Source organism: Manis javanica, chromosome 12 (genome assembly GCF_040802235.1).
Source record: "Manis javanica isolate MJ-LG chromosome 12, MJ_LKY, whole genome shotgun sequence".
Lineage (NCBI taxonomy): Eukaryota > Metazoa > Chordata > Mammalia > Pholidota > Manidae > Manis > Manis javanica.
Window position 1 is genome coordinate 81,297,686 of NC_133167.1, and position 27,432 is coordinate 81,325,117.

At 52.5% G+C, this 27,432-nt stretch overlaps 2 protein-coding genes across 11 annotated transcripts in view; one reads left to right on the forward strand and one right to left on the reverse strand.

Annotated features, from left to right (window-relative positions):
* The first annotated feature begins 927 nt into the window (after positions 1-927).
* LOC140845159 (contactin-associated protein-like 5) overlaps positions 928-27,432 on the forward strand; it is a 99,828-nt gene continuing 73,323 nt past the window's right edge. For 3 of the 10 annotated variants that reach the window (XM_073218899.1, XM_073218900.1, XM_073218901.1), the window contains exon 1: positions 937-1,579. In XM_073218899.1, coding sequence (XP_073075000.1) covers positions 1,355-1,579 — 225 coding nt within the window. In that variant the 5' untranslated portion in view covers positions 937-1,354. Of the gene's footprint in view, positions 1,580-27,432 lie in introns of all 10 variants that reach the window. The other 7 variants (XM_073218902.1, XM_073218903.1, XM_073218907.1 and 4 more) reach the window with 6 other exon arrangements.
* On the reverse strand, positions 16,274-22,613 carry LOC140844796 (ral-GDS-related protein-like). The gene is made up of 8 exons (XM_073217762.1): positions 22,218-22,613; positions 21,730-21,953; positions 20,766-20,981; positions 20,325-20,428; positions 19,822-19,888; positions 17,545-17,666; positions 17,333-17,436; positions 16,274-16,968 (listed from the first exon to the last, which is right to left on the reverse strand). Exons 1-7 carry the CDS (start codon positions 22,486-22,488, stop codon positions 17,352-17,354), a joined length of 1,089 nt encoding a protein of 362 aa, XP_073073863.1. The 5' UTR covers positions 22,489-22,613; the 3' UTR covers positions 16,274-16,968; positions 17,333-17,351.

Here is a 27,432-nt window from a genome sequence, read left to right on the forward strand (position 1 = left end):
TTCCCAGACCAAAGTAAAGAAACTTAATTCCCAAGTAAAAAACACGATACCTCATGAAACATTTTTTGATTTTAAAGGCGCTTCCTCGGGGCGGCCTCTTCCCCGCCGCCCCGCCGCGGGTCACCCTTGAACTTCAGCCCGCCCGGCCCTCGCCCTCGAGGCCCCCGCCGGATAAATCCACACAACGCAAAACGCCCGTCGGATAAATCCACACAACGCAAAACGCCCGCCGGCCTCCACGTCTGAGCCGCCCGTTCCGTCCCCTCCGCCGGAGGCCCCGGCCCGAGCGGCGGTAGCAGGTCGGCGGCGCGGACCCAAGCCGGGAGGACGCGCGCCGCGGGGCGGAGACCAGCCGCGCTCACCACCGGGTCCCGGAATGAGGAGCTGCGGCTCCGGCGAGCCCCTACCCCGAGTCGGCCGCTTCCCGGCCCCACGGGCCACGCGCTGCCCGCCGAGCCACCTGCACGGCCGCCCCCTCACCGGCTCCACCGCGACCTCAGGCGGGGGCAGGGGTCCCCGCGCCCCGCGGACACCTACCTTCCAGCCCGCAAGGCCATCGCTGTCGCCTTCATCCCTGAGGAAGGTACCGCGGGAGGTCGCTCTCCCGCGGGCGCTAGCGACGCTACTAAATCTTGAATAGAGCGGCGGCGCCTGCAGCTACTGCGCAGCCGCCGGACTTACGTGTTCTCCCCGAGAGCCCAATGGCTGCTTACGCAGCGGCGCCGGCCGGTCTCTGACTGACGGCGGCCGTGCCCAATGATCCCACGGTGCCGCCAGGCAGTCAGCCAATGGGAGCGTGGCTGGGTGGGGCCGTGGTTTTGATCTTCACACTCCGACTCGCCGCCTCGGGCGTCATGTGACTGTGTATTAATGACACCACAATCAATAAATAAGTAAATAAAAATAACACGTGGGTCATCTCAAGAAAAATTAGAAAGTACATTGAACAAAATCAAAGTCCCGGTCGGACAGCCCTCGCGGCCAATGAGCGTGCAGCGTCCCGCGCAGGCCCGCCCCCATCATAAGGCCGCCGCGGCGAATGAGCGTGGCACGTCAGGCTCAGGGCCTCCCACGACTGACGGCATTCGAGGCCAATGAGGGAGCGGCTCCGCGGAGCAGGTACCCATTGGGCGCGCGCGCAGAAAACGTACCTCCGGCGGCTGCGTAGTAGCTGCAGGCGCCGCAGTTGCCGTATTGAAGAATCAGTAGGTTCGCGAGCGCCGCCAGGAGGAGCTGCTCCCGCGGCTCCGTCCGTGGTCCTGTCCGCCGTCTTTCTCCGGGCGCCTCCGGCCCTCCGTCCCTCCGTCCCTCCTTCCCTCCGTCTCCTACGCGCAGCGAGCCCGGGGTAGCCCAGATGGTGGACCCGCGCTGTGCTCGGCTTCGCCTTCCTCCCGGAGCGGAGGCGCCGACGGCACCGACCTCGCCCGCTGGCCTCCCGGCGCCGCACTCGCCGCTTCGCCAAGGCCTCCGAGAGCCCGGCCGGGAAGAGGCTCCCGCCACCGCGGACTTGGCGGCGGAGCGTCCAGAGCGGCCCCGCTTCAGGGGTGAAGGCGACAGCGACGGCTCTGTGGGCCAGAAGGTACGTGGCCGCGGGGACCCCTGCCTCCGCCTGTGGGCGCGGTGGAGCCGGTGAGGGGGCGCTCGTGCGACGGCTCGGCGGGCGGCGCGGGGCCCGCGGGGCCGTGGAGCGACTGACGCGGGTGCTGGGTCCTCGCTGGGCCCGGCTCGGGGCCGCTCCGCCGACCTGCCGCCGCCGCCCGGGCCGGGGCCCCAGGCGGAGGGGCCGGGGCCGCGCAGGCGGGGAGGCCGGCGGGCGTCTTGCCGCGTGTGGAGGTTTTCGGCGGCGGCCTCGAGGGCGAGGGCCGGGCGAGCAGAGGGTGAGGCGGGACCCGCGGCGGGGCGGAGTGGGAGAGGCCGCCGGAGGCCGCGCTTTCAGAATTAGTAGTGTTCATGTGTGTAGACTCTCTTTTTTTCTTGGTAAGTCTGGCTAGGGGTTTACTATTTTATTTATTTTCTCGAAGAACCAGCTCCTGCTTTCATTCTGTCTATTGTTTTACTCTTCTCTGTTTTATTTATTTCTGCTCTAATCATTATTATGTCCCTCCTTCTCCTGACTTTGGGCCTCATTTGTTCTTCTTTTTCTAGTTTGGTTAATTGTGAGTTTAGTGTTCATATGGGATGGTTGTTCTTCCCTGAGGTAGGCCTGTGGTGCAATATGCTTCCTTCTTACCACCGCCTTCGCTGAGTCCCACAGATTTTGCCTTGTTGAATTATTGTTGTTATTTGTTTCCATATATTGCTTGATGTCTGTTTTTATTTGGTCATTGATCCATTGGTTATTTAGGAGCATGTTGTTAAGCCTCCATGTGATTGTAGGCCATTTCGTCGTCTTTGTGTAATTTATTTCTAGTTTCATACCCTTGTGGTCTGAGAAGCTGGTTGGTACAATTTCAGTCTTTTCAAATTTTCTGAGGCTCTTTTTGTGGCCTAGTATATGATCTATTCTTGAAATTGTTCCGTGTGCACTTGAGAAGAATGTGTATCCTGCTGCTTTTGAGTGGAGAGTTCTGTAGATGTGTAAGGTCCAGCTGTTCTAATGTGTTGTTCAATGCCTCTGTCTCCTTACTTATTTTCTGTCTGGTTGATCTGTTCTTTGGAGTGAGTGGAGTGTTGAAGTCTCCTAAAATGAATGCATTACATTCTATTTCCCCTTTGAATTCTGTTAGTATTTGTCTCACATATGTAGGTGCTCCTGTGTTGGGTGCATAGATATTTATAATGGTTATATCCTCTCGTTGGATTGACCCCTTTATCTTATGTAATGTCCTTCTTTATCTCTTGTGACCTTCTTTTTTTGAAGTCTATTTTGTCAGATAGTAGTACTGCAACACCTGCTTTTTTCTCCCTGTTGTTTGCATGAAGTATCTTTTTCCATCCCTTTCCTTTTAGTCTGTGCATGTCTTTGGGTTTGAGGTGAGTCTCTTGTAAGCAGCATGTAGATGGGTCTTGCTGTTTTATTCATTCTGTTACTCTGTGTCTTCTGGTTGGTGCATTCAGTCCATTTACAATTAGGGTGATTATCAAAAGATACGTGCTTACTGCCGTTGCAGGCTTTCGATTCGTGGTTACCGAAGGTTCAAGGGTAGCTTCTTTACTATCTGACTGTCTGACTTAACTCTCGTATTAGGCTATTATAAACACAGTCTGATGATTCTTTATTTCTCTCCCTTCTTATTCTTCCTCCATTCTTTATATGGTAGGTGTTCTATTCTGTACTCCTTTGTGTTTCCTTTGATTGCTTTTGTGGATTGTTGATTTTATTTTTTTGCTTTTAGTTAGTATTTGGTTGGTTTGCTTTCTTTGTTGTGATTTTATTTTCTCTGGTGACACCTATTTAGCCTTAGGAGTGCTTCCATCTAGAGCAATCCCTTTAAAATATCCTGTAGAGGTGGTTTGTGGGAGGCAAATTTCCTCAACTTTTGCCTGTCTGGGAATTGTTTAATCCCTCCTTCAAATTTAAATGATAGTCATGCTGGATACAGTATTCTTGGGTCAAGGCCCTTCTCTTTCTTTGCATTAAATATATCATGCCATTCTCTTCTGGCCTGTAAGGTTTCTGCTGAGAAGTCTGATGATAGCCTGATGGGTTTTCCTTTGTATGTGGTCTCATTTCTCTCTCCAGCTGCTTTTAAAAGTCTGTCCTTATCCTTGATCTTTGCCATTTTAATTATTATATGTCTTGATGTTGTCCTCCTTGGGTCCCTTGTGTTCACAGATCTGTGCACCTCCATGGCCTGAGAAACTATCTCCTTCCCCATATTGGGGAAGTGTTCAGCAATGACTTCCTCAAAGACACTTTCTATCCCTTTCTCTCTCTCTCTCCTTCTTCTGGCACTCCTGTAATACAAATATTGTTCCGTTTGGATTGGTCACACAGTGCTCTCAGTATTCTTTCATTCCTAGAGATCCTTTTATCTCTCTGTGCCTCATCTTGTTTGTATTCCTCTTCCCTAGTTTCTGTTTTCATTTGTCGTCTCCTCCACCGAATCTAATCTGCTTTTAATACCCTACATTGTGCTCTTCAGTGATTAGATCTCCTTCCTAAAATCTTTCCTGAGTTCTTGAATATTTTTCTGTACCTCCATGAGCATGTTTATAGCTTTTATTTTGAAATCTCTTTCAGGAAGATTTATTAATTCAGTCTCAGTCCTTTCTCTGGTGCTGAGATTTTGCTTTGAACCAGGTTCCTTTGACGTTATATGTTTGTATGTGGCGCCCTCTAGTGCCCAGAACCTCTCCTCTCTGGAGCTGCTCACCGAGTGGAGGGATGTCCCGGGTCTCAGGGGGAGTGGTGCTGGTGCCCTGTTCCATGAGATCCGCTGCTTTCTCCAGGTATATGCAGTCTGCTGCAGCCTTGTTTCCTGGTGCTCTTTCAGGACTAGTTGTGTTAATTATATTTTCGTATTATATGTGGTTTTGGAGGGGGTCTCTGTCTCACTTCTCACACTGCCGTCTTTAATCCAGTCTCAGTTTTGATGCTCTGCCTAGAACTTGGAGTTATGACTTGTTAAATCTGGATGGCTCTGTTGGTTGCAGTTAATTTACTGTCAGGAGAGGAGCTACTATGATATCTGGGATTTACCTCTCCGCATCAGGGTGAAGAAGTAGTAAGATTCTTAACTTATTCTTTAGCAGATAGACAATAACTCAGCCCACCTTGCGAACTGGGCGGGCGGCCTTGAATGATATGCTCCCCGACCAAGACGCCGGTATCCCAGGGAGAAACCAGAGCACTAAATTTCGTGTGTTAAGTTGATTTTAAATATTCAGGGACCCCTTAACAAGTCCACACCGTTAAGCCTTTATAGGGTCCCCCCAAATCCTCAACTGCCTATAAAATCCCTAGGCAACGCACAACTATGGGCTCTCTTGACCCCTCCTGGCGCCGTGAGCCAGGAGATCTGTCCTGTCACTGTATCTCTCACTAAAAGCCTCTCCTATGTTGGCTTGGGTGTTCTCTTAAGTTCATTCTTCCCGTCCGCAGACAAGAAAAACCCCAGCATCATTTTGGGTGGCTCGTACGGGATAATGTGGGAGGTGAGTTATCAGCATCGAAGCCTGCCTTTTCTTTCACTGTCTTTATAGAAGCCGTCGGTGGCACACAACATCGGATGCCCGTGAGGCACTTAAATGGAACTAGCCCAGTTGCATTTTACTAGAAAGTTGTCCATTTCTTGTAGGTTATCCAGTGTGTTAGCATATAATTTTTCATGGTATTCTCTGATAATTCTTTGTATTTCTGTGGTTTCTGTAGTGATTTTTCCTTTTTCATTTCTGATTCGGTTTCTGTGTGCAGGCTCTCTTTTTTTCTTGATCAGTCCAGCTAGGGGTTTATCCATTTTGTATATTTTCTTGAAGAATCAGCTCCTGCTTTCATCGATTCTTTGTATTGTTTCATTCTTCTCGGTTTTATTTATTTCTGCTCCAATCTTTATTATGTTCCTCCTACTGCTGACTTTGGGCCTCATTTGTTCTTATTTTTGTAGTTGTGGTAGTTGTGAGTTTAGACTGTTCATGTGGGATTGTTCTTCTTTCCTGAGGTAGGCCTGTATTGCAGTGTACTTCCCTCTTAGCACCGCCTTTTCTCTGTCCCACGGATTTTGCGTTGTTCAGTTATTGCTGTCATTTGTCTCCATATATTGCTGGATCTCTGTTTTTATTCGGTCATTGATCCATTGGTTATTTAGGAGCATGTTGTTAAGCCTCCATGCGGTGGTGGGCTTTTCGTTTTATTTGCATAAATTACTTCTAGTTTCATACCCTTGTGGTGTGAGAAGCTGCATCATTTTTGGGGGCTCGTCCGGGATAACTTCCGAGGTGAGTATAGGCATCCGAGCCTGCCTTTTCTTTCACTGTTCTTATAGAAGGAAGCCATCTATGGCACACAACATCGGGCGCTCGTCAGCCACTTAAATGGGACTAGCCCGGCTGCCGATCTCAAAGTCTCGAGTGACAGGTTCCCCTGCGTCTCCCTCAGTGGCTCCCCCGTCTCCCTTGGGAGCCGGGAAAGTCACCTGAGTGGAGGCCAGGATTCCCCTTCAGAGGCATCTCCTTGGATGCGAGGGACTGAGGAAGGCCGTGGGCACCTGCGAGAGTCTAGGCTGAGGCTGTGCTTCAGCGGCTTCTCAAAGGCCCGCTTGTCTGGAATCAGACCCCGACAGCCCGACTGGGTATCCATGAGGAGTGTCTCTCTTTCTGTCTGCCTGACTTCCAGCCTGCTTCTCTGGGCCGCCTCAGCCTCTGGGTGAGGCAAGGGTGCTGTTTACTTCCTTTACTCGCTCGATGTGTGCCTCTAACTTCGTCAGTGCCACGGACCCCGATGCTCAGCACCGCAAGGTAGGAGATCTATGCTTCGCTCTTACTCCTGATGAAATGCTGTACTTTTTATCTCATAAAAATATGTCCGGTTTGTTGAAGAATGCTGTTGGTGTTTTGATGGGGATTGCGTTGATTCTGTAGATTGCTTTAGGCAGGATGGGCATGTTGATAATACTAATTCCTCCTAGCCAGGAGCATGGATGAGTTTCCATTTGCTAGTGTCCTCTTTAATTTCTGTAAAGAGTATCTTGTAGTTTTCAGGGTATGGTAGGTCTTTCAGTTCCTTGGTTAGGTTTATTCCTAAGTATTTTTATTCTTGTTGATGCAGTTGTGAATGGAATTGTTTTCCTGATTTCTCTTTCTGCTACTTCATCGTTAGTGTCTAGGAAAGCTACAGGTTTCTGTGTATTAATTGTGTGTCCTGCAACTCTGCTGAATTCAGATATCAGTTCTAGTAGTTTTGGAGTGGGGTCTTTAGGGTTTTTCTATGTACACTATCGTGTCATCTACAAATAGTGACGGTTTGACTTGTTCTTTACCAATCTGGATACCTCGTATTTCTTTGTTTTGTCTGATTTCCATGGCTAGGACCTCCAGTACTATGTTGAATAACAGTGGGGAGAGTGGCCATCCCTGTCTTGTTCCTGATCTCAGAGGAAAAGCTTTCAGCTTCTTGTTGTTAAGTATGATGTTGGCTGTGGGCTTGTCATATATGGCCTTTATTATGTTGGGGTACTTGCCCAGTATACTCATTTTGTTGAGCGTTTTTGCCATGAGTGGATGTTGAATTTTGTCAAATGTTTTTTTCAGCATCTGTGGATATGATCATGTGGTTTTTGTCCTCACTTTTGTTGATGTGGTGGATGATGTTGATGGATTTTCTAATACTGTACCATCCTTTCTTCCCTGGAATAAGTCCTACTTGTTCATGATGGATGATCTTTTTGATGTATTTTTGAATTTGGTGTGCCAATATTTTGCTGAGTATTTTTTTTTTTTTTTTTGCTCAGAACCACTTTTATTTTTTGTCTTTTCAATATAGCAAGTGTTTTTCCCAGTATACCTGCAGCACACACAAATATATATATATATATATATATATATATATATATATATATATGCATAAAGTTAGATTTGTCCTTTAGAGAACACACAAAATACAAAATATTGCCATTGCAAATCTGAACTGTTTTCATCTGGAGCATATAAAATGCACCTGTTTTTTATATGCACCTGTTTTTTTTTTTTTGCACAAGGCTCCCCTGATCTTAATGAGGTGGCCAATTGGAGTTTGTCTCCTCTTCTCTGTGGTCCATTGATTTCAGCCTGTACGTACTGATTCTAGACTTCCTAGGTGGTTCACAAAGAGCTCAGGTTAAATTAACTTGAGGACAGTGTTTGAAAATGCAGAATTACTCACACTTTTTTGTGCCTGTTATTAAGCATTGTTTCCAGAAGATCGATCTTTTAATTACAGTGAGCTTCCCTACTGGTGGCTCTCAGTAACAAGAAGTGTATTGTGTGAGCTGACTGGAAAAATAAAGAGAAGGAAAAAAATCCTTTATAGCACGTTGCCTTTGCAAAAGTAACATCTCCAGGGTATTGAATAGAGTCTGGTCTTCACCAGCCTATCTAAGGTTGGTCCTATAATCTCCATGGAAAACTTACCTTCCTGAGTTCATGCTTGATAGGAAGCACTTATAATAGATACATGCTGATACTTATTGCGTATTTGTTGTGCAATGGGAATTGTGCTAATTATGTTAAATTGTATGCTATGAGGTTGGCTCTGTTATCCTTCCCTATTTTAGAAGTGAAGAAACTAAGGCTATTCACCAGTTAATCTGTGGCCTTATAACAGTAAGTGGAGCTCTATGTTAAATTTAGCTCTGTCTCACCACAAAGGTAATGGTATTAACTCTGATGCTCTTCCTCCCTTCCTCCCTTCCATTTATTTTTATTTTGTTATCATTAATCTACAGTTACATGAAGAACATTATGTCTACTAGGCTCCCCCCTGAAATGGTTTCTTGAATCCTTTAGAATTCAGGAAACAATCAATTATGCGTATGCGGGGCCTGAATTTATATTTATTATATGTATGTTTGTTAACACGCAGGCTTTCAGGTTATGGCATAGCGCTGATTTTAAATACGGTATTTCATGGCTTTACGTTGTAGAAGACTTCACCAAAGGTTTTTATTGCTGTTTTTGTTCTTGTCTGAGGTATTTGTGGCAATGAAAAAACTTAATGCTAAGGACATGTATTAGGGTTAAAAAGTCCAGTAATTAGGCATGTTTTGGTGTGAGTTACAGCCTCCCTTGGCTCTGAGTGGACCCTGCCCAGCTGGGACCACACTGCTTTGTTGCGGTCTTGTGGATGACATTCCAGTGTTCCTGGAATGTTCCTTTAAGGTGCTTTCTATTTCTGTGCATGTCATTTTGATACCTTTGATAGTTAGTTATACTGAGAACATAGTTTAACAAAATAAAAATAAAGCAGAATTTGGATTATTAAAAACAAAAGCTTTAAAGCATGGTTATCACAAGCCGTGAGAATTCCCGTGCCCACACTGTAGTGTTTGTTGGGGGGGTGTCTCCTGTTAGAGCGCTGGTCCCCGCACCACCTGTCACCTCCGTTTTAGAGACTGCCCCCTCTCATGATCTTTCTCGTCTGAATTTTTCACAGTGGCATCTAGCTCTGAAGTAAATAGTCTTCATCTGTTCATCTTAGTTGAGCTTCAAGCTACTTAATTAGTATAAATATTAAAGTTTGTGCCATGCATTCCTTAGCGTGACTGGTTTATTTTGAGCTAACGGTGGAGGATAGGGGAGATAGAAAGTAAAATGGAGAAAATGTTGCATTGGTACGGATGATGCCGCCTTAACGCTGAATGCTTTTTTCCACTTAAACCACGGGAGGGTGCCTGTTTGAAGTCAGTCTGCTTCAGAATTCATTGCCATTAGCTTGCATGCTTTCTAAGTTGTAGTTCTAAGGAAAAAATCTGAGGTGTATGGTTATTGTGCCATGTGATTCCCCTGAATAGAGGACATGTTCTTGGGTTCTGTCAGATGCTGACTGTATTCATTCCAAAAATCCTACTTACTTCTTCTGTGATGAAATTATGGAGATACTTTAAACAAAGACAAGCCCTTGATGGCTTTGGTCCTTAGGCTAGCCATAGCTGAGGTTGCTTCTTGTGCAATTGGCCATTCAGAGCCCCAAGTTAGACCTCGTTCACACTGCCCGCCCCCATTTGTGTTTCAAATAAGTATTCGGAGAGGTCTGGGAGGAGGAGTAATGAAATCTGAGAGAGAAAATGAAGTGTGACAGCATTTCAGAATCTAAGGAAATGCACCCGCAGGTTCCTTCCCTGAGTTCTTTGTGCCCCTTAACTGTGTAAATGCACGCTGGGATTGGAAATGGGGACACCACCCCCCACCGCCCACCCCCCTGGGTCATGTGCCCTTACTAAGCTTGTTTCTGGGTGGCTTGCTGGGACTTTCAGGGACTCACTTTAAAAAATGACATTGAATTTTATGAAGCAAACTTTGACGTCTGTGACCTGCCTTTTGCACAAAAGGTCCCCTCTCCCGGTGAGGTGTCCCTGTTCCTACGGGCTGCTATTCTGTTACTCTGGCCTGAAGCGAGTTAGCAGCCAGCTGAGCTGCGCCAGTTACATCGCCGGGCCGCTGACAGGAGCGTAGTGACGTATTAGAGCATGTTTATGTGCAGACGAACTGGAATGGCACTAGGACCGTGTGCCTGTGTCGGCTTAAACACTGGGATTTTATGCCCCTTCCACCTTCCATCAGCTTGTAGCTGTTGGATTTTACAGTTACTCATTCGGGCTACAAATAGAGTAACAGTATTTTTGTTTGGCCAAATGTGGGGTGTGACCTTTGACATCGTGCTTGGCTCTGCCTGGGGATTTAAATTCTCCAGTTTAGGTGGAATTTCCTGCTTTGTTTCCTCTGATAAGGGAATACATGCTTTGGCTCTTTCCACTAGAGGTGGAGGAAGACAGGAAGAGTACAACTGGAACACACAGAGGGTATTCATTATTTTACTGGGTGTGATTCAGTTGGCGGGCTTTTCACGGGAGTGTGAACCTCCTGCGGTCGTTAGTTCCGCATACTAAGAAAGCACTGTAATCATACTCAGTTTTCTTTGCTCTGTATCTAATTTTTGACCAGTCTGCCGGGGTAGGGAGGACAAGTCCATGCCTTTTCGTGGTGCCTTTGGTGCCCAGGTTCTTGTTCACTGAGCCGAAGAATGAACTTCGCAAACACTCAAGGTAGGAGAGCAAGGTTAGAGGCTTTAATTTAGAGTTAAAGTGATTGGACAGAGCTCCTAGCTCATGCCAGGAGGGGACCTGAGAGTTTGTGGTTGGCTCGTTGTCTAGGGGATGTATGCGCAGTTGAGGATTTTCAGGAATGGGGGTAAAGGGCTAGGGGTGCAGACTTGTTGAGTGGTCCCAGAATGCTCATTTTTGATGAGTAACAGAAGAAATTTGCTGCTGTGATTCTTTCTCAGGATAGCAGTGTCCCTCTGGGAGCATGTCAATTAAGACCACGTGCCCTGCCTGCAAGGTGGGCTGGGTCGTTCCCTGTTTGCTAAAGTGTGTTAAGAATCTTACTTCTTAACTTTTTGAGATGTTTATACCCTGGCTTGTTTACTAAATGAATTTTTGCTCAGGTTGCGGATTACTTGGTTAGGATCAGAGAAGGAAACACAGCATATAGGTACAGTTACAAATAAGCTGGGCCTTTTTGCAAGCTAAGGTAAATTTTATAGTGTCATGATCTAACTGATACAGAGAAGTCACAGGTTATGCTGAGATACTCTTCTTCATCTGCAGAACACTCAGACATTCCAGGCCGAGTTGCTCCTGAGCTTGAACTGATTTCACTGAAGATTGTCTATATTCCACTCTGGTATCTTCACCCTAGAGAGTTAGTGTGACTGACTGTGTAATGCTTATCACACAGTTTCGCTAGGGACTTCTTTGCACATTGTTACATTGTTCTGACTGTAATGATGTTGCTCTGCTTTTTCTCCGGAGGCCCTCACCCTACTCTGCCTAAACCCACGGCCCCTTGTCTCACCAACACCAAATTCAGAACGGTGCTCTTACCTCTAAGTAACTCTTGTTATTTTCCAGAGGCCTCCTGGAACATGACAGAGGAATTTTTTCTCCTCATTAGGGAAAATTTGGCTAATTTGGCTTACATTTATCTCATCTATAATTACCTGGAAAGCACTGTCAAAGGAATAATGCTAAACTTTATTCAGTATTTTACATGACAGATATTTCCAAATATCCTTATATCCAATGTCTTACTGTAAGTTCTCCTCAGCTCTTTAACCATTGTAAATTGCAAGTCTTTTGTCATTTATAGTTTCTTATTCCTAAACTGGTAAAGAACTAGATGCCAGCAGCAGTGCTTATCTGGGGGCGAGGTCGTGTCTGTTACAGGCCCTCGCTGGCTCCCCACACAGCTGGTCAAACGTTATCACACAGCGGTCAGCTCCCAAAATGAGGGTGAACCCTCCCCCACCCCTCAGAAGTCTGCCTCCCTCGGCACCCAACATCACCTACAACTTCAGTTAAAGAGAGAAGGGGGAGAGCTCCCAGCTATGCCCAGCGTTTTGCCCTGAGGTTTTTCCAATCTTTTCACCTTTCTTCCTGTTTGCTGGTTCTGTGATCTTTCTCCTGCCTTCTCAAACCAGATTTTTTCTGAAACGTCACTACTGTGCTGTTTTGGAAGAAGTATCTTACGTTATAAAAAATGGCCTGAGTTCCTCAAAATATATTACCTGAGCTGGGACCGTGCCGGCTGGCAAGGGATCCCTAAAGCAGGTACTGGGCACGGAGCCCGCGGAGGCATAAGCAGCCATGGAGACAGAAAACTGACGCCGCCTCTCTCTCACCCACGTGCCTCACATCGCCCTGATTGGCCACGGAGGATGGCTGGCTAGCCAGAGACGGGTAAGATCCCTCAAGGGAGGAACAACCTAAGATAGGCACAGTCGCAGAGGGGCCATCAGGAGAGAACTTGGGGGCCAACAGAGGTGAGGCGCAGATCCTCACCGCCCCCCGACTCTGCAGAGGCCTGAATCTTCACCATCTCCGAGCAAAGTCTCCTCCTCCCATGGCTGCGTCGCTGCCCAGGCTCAGCTTGAGACAGGGACCCTGGGCTTAGACACAATAGGGTGAAGGTGAGGGCCTCTGGAAAAAGCAAGGCAGAGTAATTACAGTCAGAGCAGTGTGACTACGTGCAAGGAAAGCCCCTAGCAGAACTCTGTGTTAAGCATTATGCACAGTGAGATCAGTTAATATTCCCCAGGTGAAGGAAAATAGTCTGTGTTTTTATTGTGCTAATTGTTTGTAATCATGTGTAAGATTTACTTTAGCATGCTAAAAGGCCCAGCTTATTTTTTTAACTTTACCTATATGCTGTTTTTCCTCCTTCATCCCGTAATCAAGTAATTTGCGGTCTGGACAGTTAATGTAGCAAGCTAGCCCAGCCATGAACAGCATAGTAAAGACAAGAAAGATTCTATCTTAAAGCTAAGATTGCATTTTAAAACCCAGGAAGTTAAGAAGTAAGATTTTTAATGTCCTGCCAGTGGGTTTCAACCCTGGGCAAGTTCACTACGGATTCAGTGTGAGGAAAGAAATGACAGTAAAATGTTCTTGGGGTGAAAGGGTTATATACCCAACTTTATTTCCACAGTGGCAGGTCAATCACTAACATCCCATCCAATCAGAGCGAGTCTGCATACAGCAAGTCCTCTGGGACTCTGCCTACACAGCCATCCCACACAACCATCCTCTGGGGCTCTGACCTCAGCGCTGCCACCACTCCAGCCTCTGCTCTGCTCTCCTGCAGCCTCGCAGCCGTGTCACCGTGTCACCCAGAGCACTGGGTGGAAGCTCTTTCTATAGAGTCAATAGCAACATATTGCCCAAACACGTGTAGTGAGCTAGCCGACTAGGCCCAGGTGAGAATCCTGGACACAGGAACTTCCATTTTATCCACACTTAACATACTCTTTAGCGAACATACAATAACTTAGAGGTAAGGAAGGCAGTCTTAATTGATATGCTCCCACATGCATCCCACATGCATCCGAGCAGTGCATTTCTTGTGTTAAGCTAATTTTGCAGAATTACCCAGAGGACTGATAAGAAACTTCATGTCTCATCAAAGAAAAACATCTTGAGACCACTTAACAAGTCCACACCCCTAGCCCTTTGTCACATTCCTGAGAAATCCTTAAAAGGGGGAACCGCCAACCTTTCAGTGTGCCTCTCTCTCTGAGGTAGCCCACACTACTGTGTTCCTGCCCTTCAATTCTTGGTTGCGGCAGGGACAAGAACCGAAGAAGAGACACAACGCCCTCTCAGCAGGAGTCCCAGGCCAGGGGAGGGATGGGGGAAGGAGACTGCTGGGAGGGCAGGGAGAGAGGGGTGCCCCAAGCATGGGAACACAGAGCTTGGAGAGTGAAGAAGGGAAGCCTGGAGGAAGAACAAGGAGAGAATGGCAGCAGCTGGGGAGGGAAGCCACAGAGCCTCAGTGGTAGTGAGGAAGGGACTGTGGGTGCAGACCGAGTAGGGGGGCCTCCGGAATAAAACCCCTACTGAAACTCCATATGAAACAATTAAGCAAAGTCAGTCACATTAATTCTCTAAAGTAATACAAGCATTCTTCTGTGAGATTGATGAAAACTAAAAGCCCAGGAGTAACTTGGCCTGAAATGTTTGAATATCCCCCAGATAAGAAAATACCTCAGCATAGCCCATGTCTTTATTGTGTCAGTTAAATGACACTATTGTAAAATTTACTTTAGCCTGCTAAAAGGCCCAGCTTATTATCTTTAACTTTACCCAGATGCTGCTTTTCTTCCTCTAGCCCTAATCAGACGATTTGCATCCTAGGCAAGTAATAATGGCAAGTGAGCCCAGTCACAAACAACATAGTAAAAACAGGAAAGATTCCAACATCAAGATAAGATTGCATTTTAAAACCCAAGAAGTCAAAAAATGGGTTTCTTAACATAGCAGACAATGACTCAGCCTACCTTGGGAGCAGGACCAGGCAGTCTTGATTGATATGCTCGCAAACCAAGAAGCTGCTGTTCTGGGAAAGAATCAGAGCAGTAAATTTCTTGTGTTAACTCTGCAAAATAATCTGGAAGACTGATAAGAAATTAACTGTCTCTTTAAAAATAAGCATTTGGGGGCCATTTAGCCAGTCTGCATCCCTACCCTTTGTTTCTCAACCACCTGTAAATCCCCTAGAAGACGCAGAAACCCAGGGCTGTCTTGAGCCCTCCGGGCAGGTGCAAGCCAGGAGCTCTGCCTGCCTGCTTCATCTCTAAATAAAAGCCTCGCACTTGCTCTCCTACCTTTAGTGTTTCCGAAGTTCGTTATTCGACTCCGTGAACAAGAAATCCAGCATTAGCTTCTCTGAGGAGCCCGAAGATGGGGAGTCCCCAGAGCCCCGTGCCTGGGCACAGAGCCGCACACCTGGTGCCAGAGGGCCGTGCCATCTCCACAGCACACATCGGGTGGGGCAGGTGCATTGCAGCCCATAGTCAGGGTGGCCACGCAGCCGTGTGAGCCTGGTGTTCCAGCAGCAGCAGTCCAGGGCGTGGCATGCTCTGGGCACCTGCACACACCGGGGCAGGACGGACTGCTGACCTCAGTGACCACCCAGCAGTCCCAGGGCTACTGCTTTGTTTCTGGGCCCAGAAGTTCATCTCTCTAGGGTTGAGGCTGGTGGGCCGTGCAGGAAGACAGGTCTGACCTGGGCCACCGACCTGCCAGAGGCCCATGTGCCCTTCTTCTGCCCAAACCTCCTTCCCTATGTGGCCGGGGAGCCTGAGGTCATCCCTGGGACCACCGTGCAGGCAGATGGCTCTGAGGGTGCTGTGGGCAGGGCCAGGGGGAGGAGGGTGGCCTGGGTGTCCTGATTTTACCTCCTGTCATCCGGTCACCTGAGGCTGTCAGTAGGGCCCACTTCCACTTCTCCAGTCCCCAGTCTGGGGCTCCACCTGCAGCATATGGCCTGGAGACTGTCTCCAGCGTGGAGCCCCCCAAGGGGGTATTTGTGCTGATCCTGCAGCTCCCCTGCAGGCCAGACCTCCCCTCCTGGGAGAGTGAACACATCCTGAGAGCCCTGGGAGAGCATTATGGGGAGAATCAGAGCCAAGTGCCTCCACTCAGCCTCCCCAGCCTTTTGTCACAGACATCAGGCTGCTCAGCCAGGAGCCAGGAGCGGGATACCAGGGGCCTCACACCAGCCTGGCCTGGGGATGGACGGCTGAGGGGGGCACCATGGGGGAGGACTGGAGACCTGGGAGCTTTGGTGGGTGCTCTGAGGTGTGAAGCATGGAAAAGTTGGGCTTACAGAAAGGCCCTCAAAGGAAGGAGTGCACATCTTGGAGGTGCTTTGAGACCAAGTTCAACATTTTTTGAAAAGGAATTTCTTGGAATGTGTGGGGCAGCTGTGTGTCATTAAGTGGGATGGTGCTAGACCGGTGCCTTGCAGCCCTGGGATCTACTTGGGTTATGACATCTGCAGTGGTGTTGAAGACGTGAAGAGACACCCCGGGGCGTCTGATCATAACCTATAGAGGTCGGGAAGGAAGGAAGGAAGGTCCAGTTTCTGTTGGACTGCCCTCCCCAGTGTTGCCAAGGTGTGCCAGCCTGGGGCTTAGAGCGCCCCGCTCTTCCTGAGCGAGGACCGAGGATGGAGGACAACCTGGCGTAGGTCAGGGCCCCCCTGCGTCATAGAGTTTGAGGGCTGGGGGTGGGGTGGGCTGGGGCACACGATGTCTGCAGGAGGGGCAGAGCTTTGAGAAGAAAGAGCAGTGTGGTGGCAATCCGTTCATTTATTACATTCTGCACAGGATGAACCCAACCCAAACCTCTGACACAACACCTAGACCACACTGTGCCTAGGGAGGCTATTTCTCAGGGATGAGGGGAGGGAGTTGTACAGGGGCTCTGCTGGGAGCATGTCCCGGGACCCTGTGTCGGCCGACCAGCCCTGCAGCCTCGGATGCCTCTGCTGGGCGCCCAGGGGGCGGTGGTCCCATAAAGCACTGCGCCATCTCTGTGTCCATCCTGGGAAAGGCTGGCCATGGTGAGGATGGGCCCCAGCTCTTCCTGGACCGTTGTGGCTACGACTCGGTGGCTGATGGCACCCAGGCAGCAGTTGGCGTCATGGTGGGAGGCCACCTACTCGAAGGGGAAAACCCTCCACACGGTGGGGTTGCTCGCCTTTGTCCAGCGGGCCACGAGCAGAGGGTAGGACACAGCACGAAGGCGGCCAGGTTGGCAGTGGCTACGTACAGGCCCTTGAGGATGCAGCGGCAGCATGGGGAGATGCCAAAGTCAGCCAATGGAGGAGGTGCCAGAGCACCTGCCCCAGCAGAGGCTCAGGATGAGCAGCGGGAGGAAGAGGAGCAGGAAGCAGACTAGGGTCCTGGGGTGCCGGGTGCCTCCTGTCCAAAGGGGAAGCTCTACTCCGCACACAGCCAGGATACCAGCTGGGTCGTGGGCCCGATGACAGCAGCTACAGGGCCACGCAGGTGAACAGAAGAGGCAGGTTATCCCAGGTTCCCCCCATTATCCTGCTTCCACCCTGTCCTCACTACCCTCTTTGCTCCTGGCCCTGTGCAGAGGGTCCTGTCAATCACCGTCACCCGTGGGGTCCCTGTCACGGGGAGGCTCATGAGCATCACCCACTCACAGAGGAGGAAATTGGGTCCCAGAGAGGGAGGGGAATCACCCTTGAGCCTGACAGGACTGTTCCGCAGTGGAGCAGAGTCCCAGCCCAACCTGTCTTTAGTACTTCCCCACACCCAACATGGCCCAAAGCTTCCCTGAGGCTGGGGAGCAGCCCACCCCTTGCGAATGGCCCCAGGCCAGAAACTTACCTGGCTCTGGCCGCCAAGTTTAAATGTTATGGGACCTGAAGAACAAGAGTCCCTTTGTGCTGGCCCTCTGTCCTGGGGCCTCCAGCTGGCAGGACAGGGTGTAGCTGCAGGACAGAGGGGCACCTGTGAGTCCCTGGAGCCACATGTCAGGGGCCCTTCTCCCAGAGCCTGCCAGCAGGTGGAACCCACACGTGATTCCTGCCCAGCCTCACCTCTCCTGCTCATCCAGGGTCTCCACGGCCTGAAAGAAGGACCTGAAGTGCTCCTCGGGTTCCAGGTGATGCATCTTGGCCATGTGCTTGTATGTCATGATCTCACGTACGATGGAACATTCCTGGGGCAGAGGAAGGACAGGATGTGGACAAGGAGGGGCGTGAGGAGTGGGGCAGTGGGATGGTCCCGGAACTTTGCTCATGTGGAAACCCACCTTCCCTCCAATGCCATCCAGCCCTGCCTGTTCCCACTGTTGGGTCTCTAGCTGCTCCTCCAGGAAGGCTGTCTTGATGCCACCGTCACCCCCCACCTGACAAAGCCTTGAGTGTCCTCAGCCCTGGGTGTGTTAACTTTCTCAAGACATGTTATACCCAGGAGTTGGGCCGGACAGGGTCCTACCCAAGGGCCCTGCACCACACCTCCCTTTCTGTGGCGGGGTGGTACAGTAGCGCAACTCTGCCTCTCTCATCCCATCAGCCTGGAAGGCAGCAAGGCAGCCAAAGTGAATCAGAAACAGCCCCCTGCACCCAGAACAAGGCCCAAACCTCCCCACCCTTTCTCAAGTTGGAGGAGCACTGGGGCCCTCCAAGCGGCAGGCCTGCCAGAAACAGCACCCAGACCTAGGCCAGGATCTGGGGTACCGAGGAGGGGGGACTGGACTGGGGAGCTGAGGCCAAGCATCCCACTCAACTCTCTCTGATGACACAGGGAGGCGTAGGCCTCAGGCAGGAAGGCATGGCCAGCACCCCCCATGTGCTTCCTGCCTTGAAGGAGCAACATCCCTCCCCCTGGGCAGGGCCTGAGGGAGAGGCCAGTCCTGCTCAGAGGCTGCCCCCTGTAGCCCTCAGCCCCATCTGCCCTGGGGCCAAGACCAGGACTTAGGGGGGGTCCCTCTGGCAGTCCTCTCCAAACAGCCCAGCTCCTGGGCTGTAAGGGAGAACCCCCAGGAGGCGGGAATGCCTGGTGCTGAGAGGTACGGCTCACTAGGGTCTCTCTCCTCCTCAAAGCTCACCATCCTGACCCCTGTGCCCCTCTGGGCTAACCCACATCATTATGTTCCAGGGGTTTGTCTAAAACCAGCAGGCCGGCCGTGAGAAATCTGAAGAAGGGGACCATGCCCTGTGCCACTGGGGTGGGGAGGTGATGAGTCCCCGCCTGTTTCAGAGGCGGGCTCCCAAAGAGCCTTCCCTGAACCCCTCACTCGCAGCCCCTAGCTCCACTTGGACCACCCTGTGCTGCCTCCCACCCCTACCTTCGCCTTGCTCTCCCCTCCTGTCCCGCCAAGGCCTGGCTTTTGGCCAATCCCGAGACCTGTGGTCCCTGCACCTGTGCTCCAACTCCTCCCTGTAGCCAACTGCTCTCGCCCTCCTGGTCACCCCAGTGCTGGCAGTTCACGGCTGGTGGCAGCAGGAGCAAGTGCAGGGTCGCCCCACCACCCGCAACCCTGGGCAGGTCATTTTCACCTGCTCCTCCCTATGCCAGAGTTCCCAGGGGTCCCTCAGCCATTGCCTCAACATGGAGGTCACCTCCTGCAAGGTCCAGGACACTCAGGTGCTCATGCTCCCCTCCTACATGGCCTCCCACAAACCAGAGCTTGGTTGGTGGATGCCTCGCCCAAGTCTCCTGGTACTATGCTGTCCCCACCTCCAGCAGGCTCTCAGCCCAGGGCGATCGCAGCTCCAGCACACACTCAAACTCATGGGTGTCCTTGGGCTGCGGACGGCTGGCCTGAGAGGCTTCCTCACCCGCAGAGTGTCAGGGGAGTTCCGTCTGCCTCCCAGTATGCCCTGAGCACTCACTGTCACCTGGCTATCACCACGGCTCCCCTCACACGACCAGGTGGGATGGGCATAAAGCTGAAGGCCATCTTGTGCTCCCTGGACCTTGCTCACCTGGGAGGCCCACACCCCAGGGTGACAACCCTCCATGACCAGATGAGCCTGAGTCCTCAGAGGGGCAGTGATGGGCTCAGGGGGCCCTGGGGAGGGGCCGACCTTGCTCAGCCATAGGCCCCACCCCTGTTGCCAACCCAGCGCCAGCCCCAGCCCTGACCAGGAGCCTGTCCTTTGGGTCCTTACTGAATGTCAGGCTCCCAGTCAAGTGGAGGCATGGAGGGAGACACCCAGGACACCTTGGGGGCCAGGTGGAGCCTACTTCTCCCATCAGCTGCCCCCTCTCACCATGCACACCTCGAGTCATCCCCAAGGCTTGGCCACAGCACAGGAGAGGACTTGCCCCAAGGATCCCCTCTGTTCAGACCTCTAGCCTCCATTTACCGTAAAGAGCCACTTCCGGTTAAGCCACTTCTCCTGCATAAGCCTCTTATGCATCCTGGAGATCTTCCTAAGGGGAGTGAGAGAGGAGGGAGACATGTGGCCAACAGGTGGGCCAACAGGTTGGACCCCTTTTCCACTAGCCTGCATGAGCCTTTCCTCCATGGCTGTTAGACCTGGGGAATCTGAGGCCTGCAGTTCTCCTGGGGGCGGATCTGCTTTGGGGACAGGTGGCTGTCCTTGGGGCAGAGACCTCCTGCTACAGAACACATGCTGAACATCTCCCATTGGCTTCAACCCACACCTGACAAAGAAACCCGATTCCTGAGGGGGGAACCGCTGGCCTAACCCACAGGGGCTCTGAGAGCCCGCCATCCTGTAAGCCCCTGTCCCCAGGGTCTGCAGCCTCCCAGGAGCCCCAGCCGACTGAGGGGGACACTGCCAGACCTAGGGGTGGTGTCTCTGGTCCACTCAGGTGGCCTGGTCCCAGGGACAGGAGTACCTACCAGGAAACATGACCCCAGGTGCATTTGAGACGACCCACAGCAGGGCTCTGCAAGGCCAAGAGAATGGCATGGAGGGATGCAAAAGTCTTGAGGTCCAGACACTCCTGGGTGGGAAGACTGAGCTGAGAACGCAGCCTGCTTCTGTGCTTGTGTCCCCCTATGAACCCCTGTCCTTAAGGAGACAAACACCCAGGGAGCCCAGCGCACCCAGGACCTGTTGAGCAGCCCTCCTGGGTGGAGGACTGTATCTCAACCCAAGGAAGGGGCCAGGGATGGCTGTCCCACTCCCGGGGCCTGCAAGTCCAGGTCAGCACGCCCCTGGCAGGAGGGGCCCAGGGTCCGTGCGGGGTCAGACCTCAGGAATCCATCCTGAGAGTTGGCCAAGGAGGGGAGCAGGTCCCAAGAGGCAGGATGGACCCTGGGGGCTGTCCCATGGCACACCTTGGCCACCCGGATCCAGAACTCCACCACTTGGGCCCTGTCCTGGGCCGTCATGCTCGGGGCCCCGAGGCAGGAGGAGATGACGAAGTTAGCCACGTCATCAAATTTTCTGAAGATCTTATAGACGGTGGGGGCCAGGTGCAGAATGTTTCCGTTGTATGACTGGCACCCAAAGTAGGTCATGCAGTTGGTCACTGCCCCCTTGGTGAGCAGCTCCTGGGGATGGCAAGGAGGGTCATTCAGCTGTGTCCACGTTGCCCCTGGCCCCAGGCAGTTACTGGTCAGATCTGAAGCCCAGGCCAATGAGGAAGTGGTGTGAGCCTTGTGGCAGTCCAGGCTTTGGACCCCATCCACTGAGGCACCCAGGAGCGGATGCACTGGACGCCACAGTGGTGGGGAACAGAGGGGCTTTGCGCACAGGCATCCTCACTCACCTCCTCCCTGCAGCACAAGGCAGCACAAGGCAGCTCACGCCTGCCCATCCTGGGGCATCTGCCTCCCATTCTGTCACCCCCTGGATCCCACTACCCACTCAGGTGCAGTTTCCTCCCAAAGAACTCCAACCAGGCCTTTGTTGGTGTCTGTGTCTCCCATGTAGTCAGGTACATGGCAGGGGCCTCTGAAGTGTGGAGGCTGTGCAGCCTGCCAGGCCAGTGGCCTGAGGACCTAAGGCCCTGGCAGCACTTCCCTGAGCACCCCTGCACTACCCTGCCCCTCCTCCCCCTGCCAGGCCCTGCCCACCTTCCCTCCGCTATTCCTCATTGGTCTGCAAGGACCCCTATATGCTAGCCCTACTGTCCCTGTGGTCAGTGAAGCCTTGGGGGTGAGGAGAGTTTCTAAGGGCACATGGTGGGAAGCTGGGATGTGGGCCCAGATCACAGGAGTGCACATCAGGGGACAGCAGGTCTGGGGCAGCCCATGGCACAGGAAAGGCCCACCCCCACTTTGAGCCCGCTGTGCTCACCGCATACATCAGGGTCAGCTGCTCGGCCACCAGGCGGTGGGGGAATGCCAGGATGGTGGGCTCCTTTTCCCCTGACACGACATGGGTGCTCACAGCACAGGGCATGGTGGGCTCTGGAGCTGGCTCTGGCACTGCCAGGCCCGATGCCATTCTGGCAGGCTCCAGCTCAGGGCCCGTCACCGGAGCTGAGGTCACTGCTGGGACATCATCCGGCTCTGCAGGGTCTGGAACAGGTGACACCAGCCTTAGCTCCAGAACAGGGGTCTCAGGGAGCTCCTGAACTGGCTCTAGCCACGAAGCCGGCCCTCCCCGTGTCTCTGGAGCCTGCTGCATCTGCCGTGGTTCTGGAGCAGGCAGGACACAGAGAAAGGGTCACCCCAGGGCTGATTCCCCACACTTTAACAATGACAGAAAAGCCCTCACTGCCTTGAAGGCAACCCCAGTCCAGGAAGCCCACCCTAGACGGTCCCCTGGCTGCAGCCCCTCACCTTCCAGCTCTGCCACAGTGGGCCCCAGGTGCTCCTCCTGGACCAAGCAGTGGAGGGCTTGGCCCTCCGGGATAGATGAAAGCTGGGTGCCTTGTACAACGCTGGTCACATCACCGGGCTCCCAGGCTTGGCGCCTAGCCCGGCCCATCCCATGGCTGGGGGAAGGCCTGGGGTGGAAGAGTGAGAAGCCTGGTCTTCCCAGCCACACTGCCCTCCTGGCCCACCCTTGTGTGGGCCTGGCCGCTGTGTAGTTCCCTGCCTGTCCAGGCATCTGCCCCTCCCCCTTCCTGACCCTGTGTGTCTAGCCTGGGACCCCATCCTTTCCCATCCTCCCAAATAGGAAGTCCCCAGTCATCAGCCTGCCTTTGGGAATCCAAATATCAGTGACCTGCTGGTTTCTGCTGTGCTCCCCCTGCCCCAAGCCCCTAACTCCTGCCCCCCATTCTGTGCAGATGGGCAGTGTTCCCTCTGGGCCCAGTGAGTGCTCACATTTCCAGTTCCTCATCTGGCCCCTTGTCATCCCCTGTGTTGCACGAGGAGGCCGTGAGAGCATCTCCCGTGATGCTCCCCGGCCGTGACCTGTGGTTGATGCCTGAAGTGACTGTCCAACTCCACCCGGGACAGGGTCCCAGTATTGTGTCTGCTTCCTTCACTCAGTTATGCTAATAGTCCCCAAAGGGCCTGCACAAAGTGAGTGCTTCCTACCTATTGTTGCTGAAGGAAGTCCTACCAGAACCTTCCCAGGTACCCCTCTGCTGCCCCCAGAGGTCCCTCATGTGGCCACGGTGAGGAAAGGGACTGGTCCCAGCCACAGGGAATTGCAAGTCTCCATTCCAAAGGCTGTTTTCCATGTGCTTTTCCAAATTGATTCCCCTGACGGGTGAAGCCAAAGGCTTTTCATCGGATATAGAGAAGTAATAGCCCCACAGTGGCCCTGCTTGGCAGGTAGTCCTTTCTATACCGCCAGGCGCCAGGGGAGCCCCTTTAGGGCTCCTCCCGTGTTCCCCATGGGTACCCTAACAGGTTGATCACCAGCCACCCTGCCTGTCAGAGGAGCACGCTGCAGCTCAGACACATGTGGGGACACTCAAGACACACAGAGCGCTGTGGGCAGAGGCCCGACTTGGCCGAGAAGGGGATGGAGGATCACCTGGTGGCCTGCTGGCCTGTGCTGGACTGGTCAGTGTCTTCAGGAGGGAGTGAGGACTCAGGAGTGCGCCAGCTGATGTTTCTGGCTGGCTCCACTCGTGCCGTCCTCATTCTCCATTTCTTCCTCACACCTGTCCAGGGAGCCCTCCGCCTGTGGACCTCATTCCCACGGAGAGTTGACTCCTCTTCATGCTGAAGGGGGCAGGGGGCATATCGTCAGCGGGAAACCCAGGAACCACCAGGACGAGGGAGGTTTGCAACTCACCCAAGAGTCCCCAGCCCTCTGGGGTGCAATGAAGGAGAGGGAAGGGGTGCCCCCAGGGAATGAGATGACAGTCCCGACTGTCAACCACTCTCGTGGGGAAGCCCTGGGAGGGCCCTGGCAGGCTGCCAGATTTGGAACGGTGTCCTTGGTGTAGACAGCCTGCCCCAGGTGTAGGGAGATGGAGTAGGTGAATCCATCCACCAGCTCCATGCTCCCCAGGGTGGAGCTCCGAAAAGCTAGTGCCTAGTAGCTTGGGAGGTGCCTCCTGGGGCTGCCTGGACCTCCCCTCGGGGAAATGTGGGCCTCAAACCCTGCTCCTTACATCAGGCACACAGGGCCATCTGCATAGGACTCGTCCCTAAGGGAAGGAGAGGACACCCCCTAGGCTCAGGACTAACATGTGGGTGGAAGTACCTGGTCCCAACACCCACCTCCATGTCCTGAATGATGAGAGCAGAGGTGTGACACTGACTGTGACTGCCCCACCAGGGGGCCACCACCTCACAACATGCTGGCACCCAGGAATGGCCCCCCTCCTCCCCAGCCTTCAGTCCTGCCGATACCGCACACCCACCACACACACACAGAAGGGGCGGAGGGGAAGGTCATCCCGGGATGGGTCACACTTGGGGCCTGGACCTGGTGTGGCCCACTCTGGGCTGCCCTGTGTTACCTCGGGGTTCCTTGGACAACACAGACAGAGGCGTTGGAGGTGGTCTCTGAGCCAACGCCCACAGCGAGCAGGAAGACTGTCCCTCTTTGCTTCCCTGACTTCCATGTCTTCAGAAGGCTCTGCACAACAAGACCGTATGTTGCTCTGTCGAGCGTCTCTGGTCAAGTGAGCAGGACTGGGGTCTGTGACCAGGAACTGGGCACCAGGTCACAATTCAGGTTCTACTGGGCGTGTCATCAGTGATATCACTTCCTGAAGGTTTCATTTTGTGGGCCCCTCCCTGCATTCAGACTCATCCACATGCCCCTCTGGGCTGCTGACTGCCCATCCACCTGGCCCCCTTGCCATGCATGACTACACAAATCTCCACCAGAGCCCTCCCCTCGCTCTTTGGGTCCCAGGGTCCCAGCTCTTAGGAGACGAGCTTAGCTGAGAGACGAGCTTAGCTGAGACCTCTTTTTCTCACCAGTTCCCTGTCCTGCTGAAGCCACAGTGCCTCCCAGGAGCTGCCCAACATCCCAACCTGCACAGGCAGGGTCATGCCAGACATTCTTCCCTAGGGACATCCTCAGGGATATACGGATGACACCTCCAACTCCTGGGGGCTGGTGTCACACGTGTCTGACGCACAGACTCAGAGATGGACGAATGCCAACCAAGCTTGGCATGGAGTGTGGAACATCACGCCAGTCAGGCCCGATTCAGGCCATGTGAACTTGGGCAAGTCACCTCCCCTCTAGGCCGTTTTCAGGTGTGTACCTTGAAGGGGTGGCAATGAGAGGAGATGAAGGTGTTCTCATCTATTTCCAAGGCATCCAGCTTCCAGAGGTCTCTGTTATCTGAGGACCATACCCCAGTGCCTCCTGTTGGCATATGTGGTGGGCAGCCTGTGTGGTGAACCCAGTAATCCCTCCTCCTAGAAAGCACATACCCTGTGACCACTGTGTGGCATGAATAGCACAGCCAAGGGGATGTGCTGTCTCAGCCACATTTCACGACAACCAGTCAGTCACTTCCCCACTTTTCATGCTCTCCATCCAAAAGGGTCCTGATGCAGCCCAGGGCAGTGAACTTGGGAGCCCGTATGTGTTACGGCTTCTACGCATGTATTGTTTCAGACATAAGGGAGTGAGGTTTGGATACACTGAGAAAATGGATACGTTCATCCGTTTTGTTCATGGTTTGGCTTATTTAGGGAACAAATGTTATGGTTAAGATTGCAGAATAGGGACGGAGCTACTAGCTCATGTTCAGCATCCAGCTTTAACCACTTAATAGGCATTTGACTGTGGGTGAGTCACCGACCTTGTTAGCATGGACCTCAGTTTCTCCACCCGTCCCTTGGCCATCATCATAGGATCTTGTTTACATGAGGTCACAGAGAGCATTGAAGGAGTTACCCTGGGAAGAAGGCTTGGAAGTCCTGGCACATCACAAGTGCTTCATCTAGTTAGTATAAATCTATTGTTACATTCCTCTACCCTGTGTGTAAACTCCAGAGGGCACAGAGCTAAGGGGTCAATGCAGAATTTCCAGAACCTCCCACCTAGCCTTAGTCCTGTTAGTAAAATTGGTACCCAATCCCCACACTCTGATTTAAAATGGCGACCGTTGAGTTTCAGTTTCCCATAAATAAGTTCAGCTTCCCACTCATGACAACAGAACACCTGTGATGCAGACCAATCAAGTCCCACCAGCTAACCCTAATGACTCTGTAGCCAATTAGCTGGTGCCAGTGCCTTAACAGGGTATAAGCCAAAGCTCCCCAGCCCACGCTGCTGCCCTCTCTCTCTCTCGTGGGCAGCCACCTCACTGCCGCTAAATAAATCTCTTGGTTGGATATCCGCTTCTCGGTGTGGTTGTCTCTTCCCTTAAGGAATCCAGCAGTCCTTTTAAGTCCATTTACAGATCAATGGTTGTAACCAATGCAGGGCCTTGCAACCTCCAGGACAAGGGGTGGAGAGGAAATGGCCATTCTCTCCTCCCCTCCATTCCTGGTGTGTAACTGGTCTGGCATCTGGCAAAGTTCCTGCTAGAAGAGGTGGGTAGGGGAAGGACAGCATCAGCCGTGGCTGGAGGAGTCTGATGGTGCTGAGCCTGGCTAGCGACTGTAAGAGATAAAAGTCTTTCTCCTACCTGCCCTTCCCCTTGACTGATTTCGGTTTTGCACTCTCATAGGGTGACTTGCCCTGGCCTGGGAACATCTCTCCCTCCAATTCTATATCCGTCATAGTTGGCAGGATCTGGTGAACCTGAAATCGGTCCTCATGGTTCCCTGTTGGTGTGGACTGCTCCTACAGATGGTGTGGAGATACTTAGTCCCCTAGAGGTGGTGGGGATGCTTCTGGGGACCCCTCTAGGGGTGGCAGGGATTCCCCAGGGATTCCCCTGTGGATGGTGAGGCTTCACCTGGAGATGCCACAGTGGGGATGGTGTCTGTGGCAAAGTGCCTCCTGGAGGAGTGGGCCTCTCCGCAGAATCTGGGAAAAATGGGGGTGCTGGAGGCAGTGGAGTCAGCCCCATGTAAAATCAGGGACTCGGAACTGAGTGGCCATGAGGTGGCAGGAAAAGTGGGGTGGTTGTTTCTTGCAGCATTAGAAAGGGTTACTAATGAGAGAAATACCCTCCAGTGGCAAGTGTCCAGGAAGATGAGTTGTGGGGTGGTGTGAGAAGGGAAAGAAAACAGGTCACACTGCTGAGAGACACAGTGGTGGCACAGGAGGGGACAGCACAGAAACAGGAGATAGAGAGCCCGTGGGGTGGTGAAGGAAGGGGTGGTGCCTTCAGCCCTGGAGACAGCAGAGGAGACAGCAGGGTAGGAGGAGCCGGGGACAATGACGGGGTGGGACCAAGGACAGGGTTGTTGCTGAGGCTGCCGCCTGAGGCTCCAACCCTCCCATATTGAAGGCCTGCCCACTTTGTTAGGCAAATAAAGATGCAACAACCGGGGTTCCTCACTGAGTGGAGCAGACCCCACCCCACTGTCGAGCACTCCACGCTCCGCACCTATACCCAGGCCGAGCTGGAGCCTCTGTGTACATGGCCTTTCCATCTTTGGGGTTTAGGAGTAGAGGGCATTGTTCCGTCTGGGTCAGAAATGAGTAAAGTGGCTTCCCTGACGACTCACC

What these genes read in the sequence shown, in the direction of transcription:
- LOC140844796 (XM_073217762.1), bottom strand. Translation starts at nt 22,488, where the DNA reads ATGCCTGGACAGGCAGGGAACTACACAGCGGCCAGGCCCACACAAGGG. An exon ending in TCTGGATCCGGGTGGCCAAG is followed by an intron (nt 20,429 to 20,765) that starts GTGTGCCATGGG and finishes CTTCCCACCCAG; the next exon opens with GAGTGTCTGGACCTCAAGAC. An exon ending in ACCCTGGATGAGCAGGAGAG is followed by an intron (nt 17,437 to 17,544) that starts GTGAGGCTGGGC and finishes TCTGTCCTGCAG; the next exon opens with CTACACCCTGTCCTGCCAGC.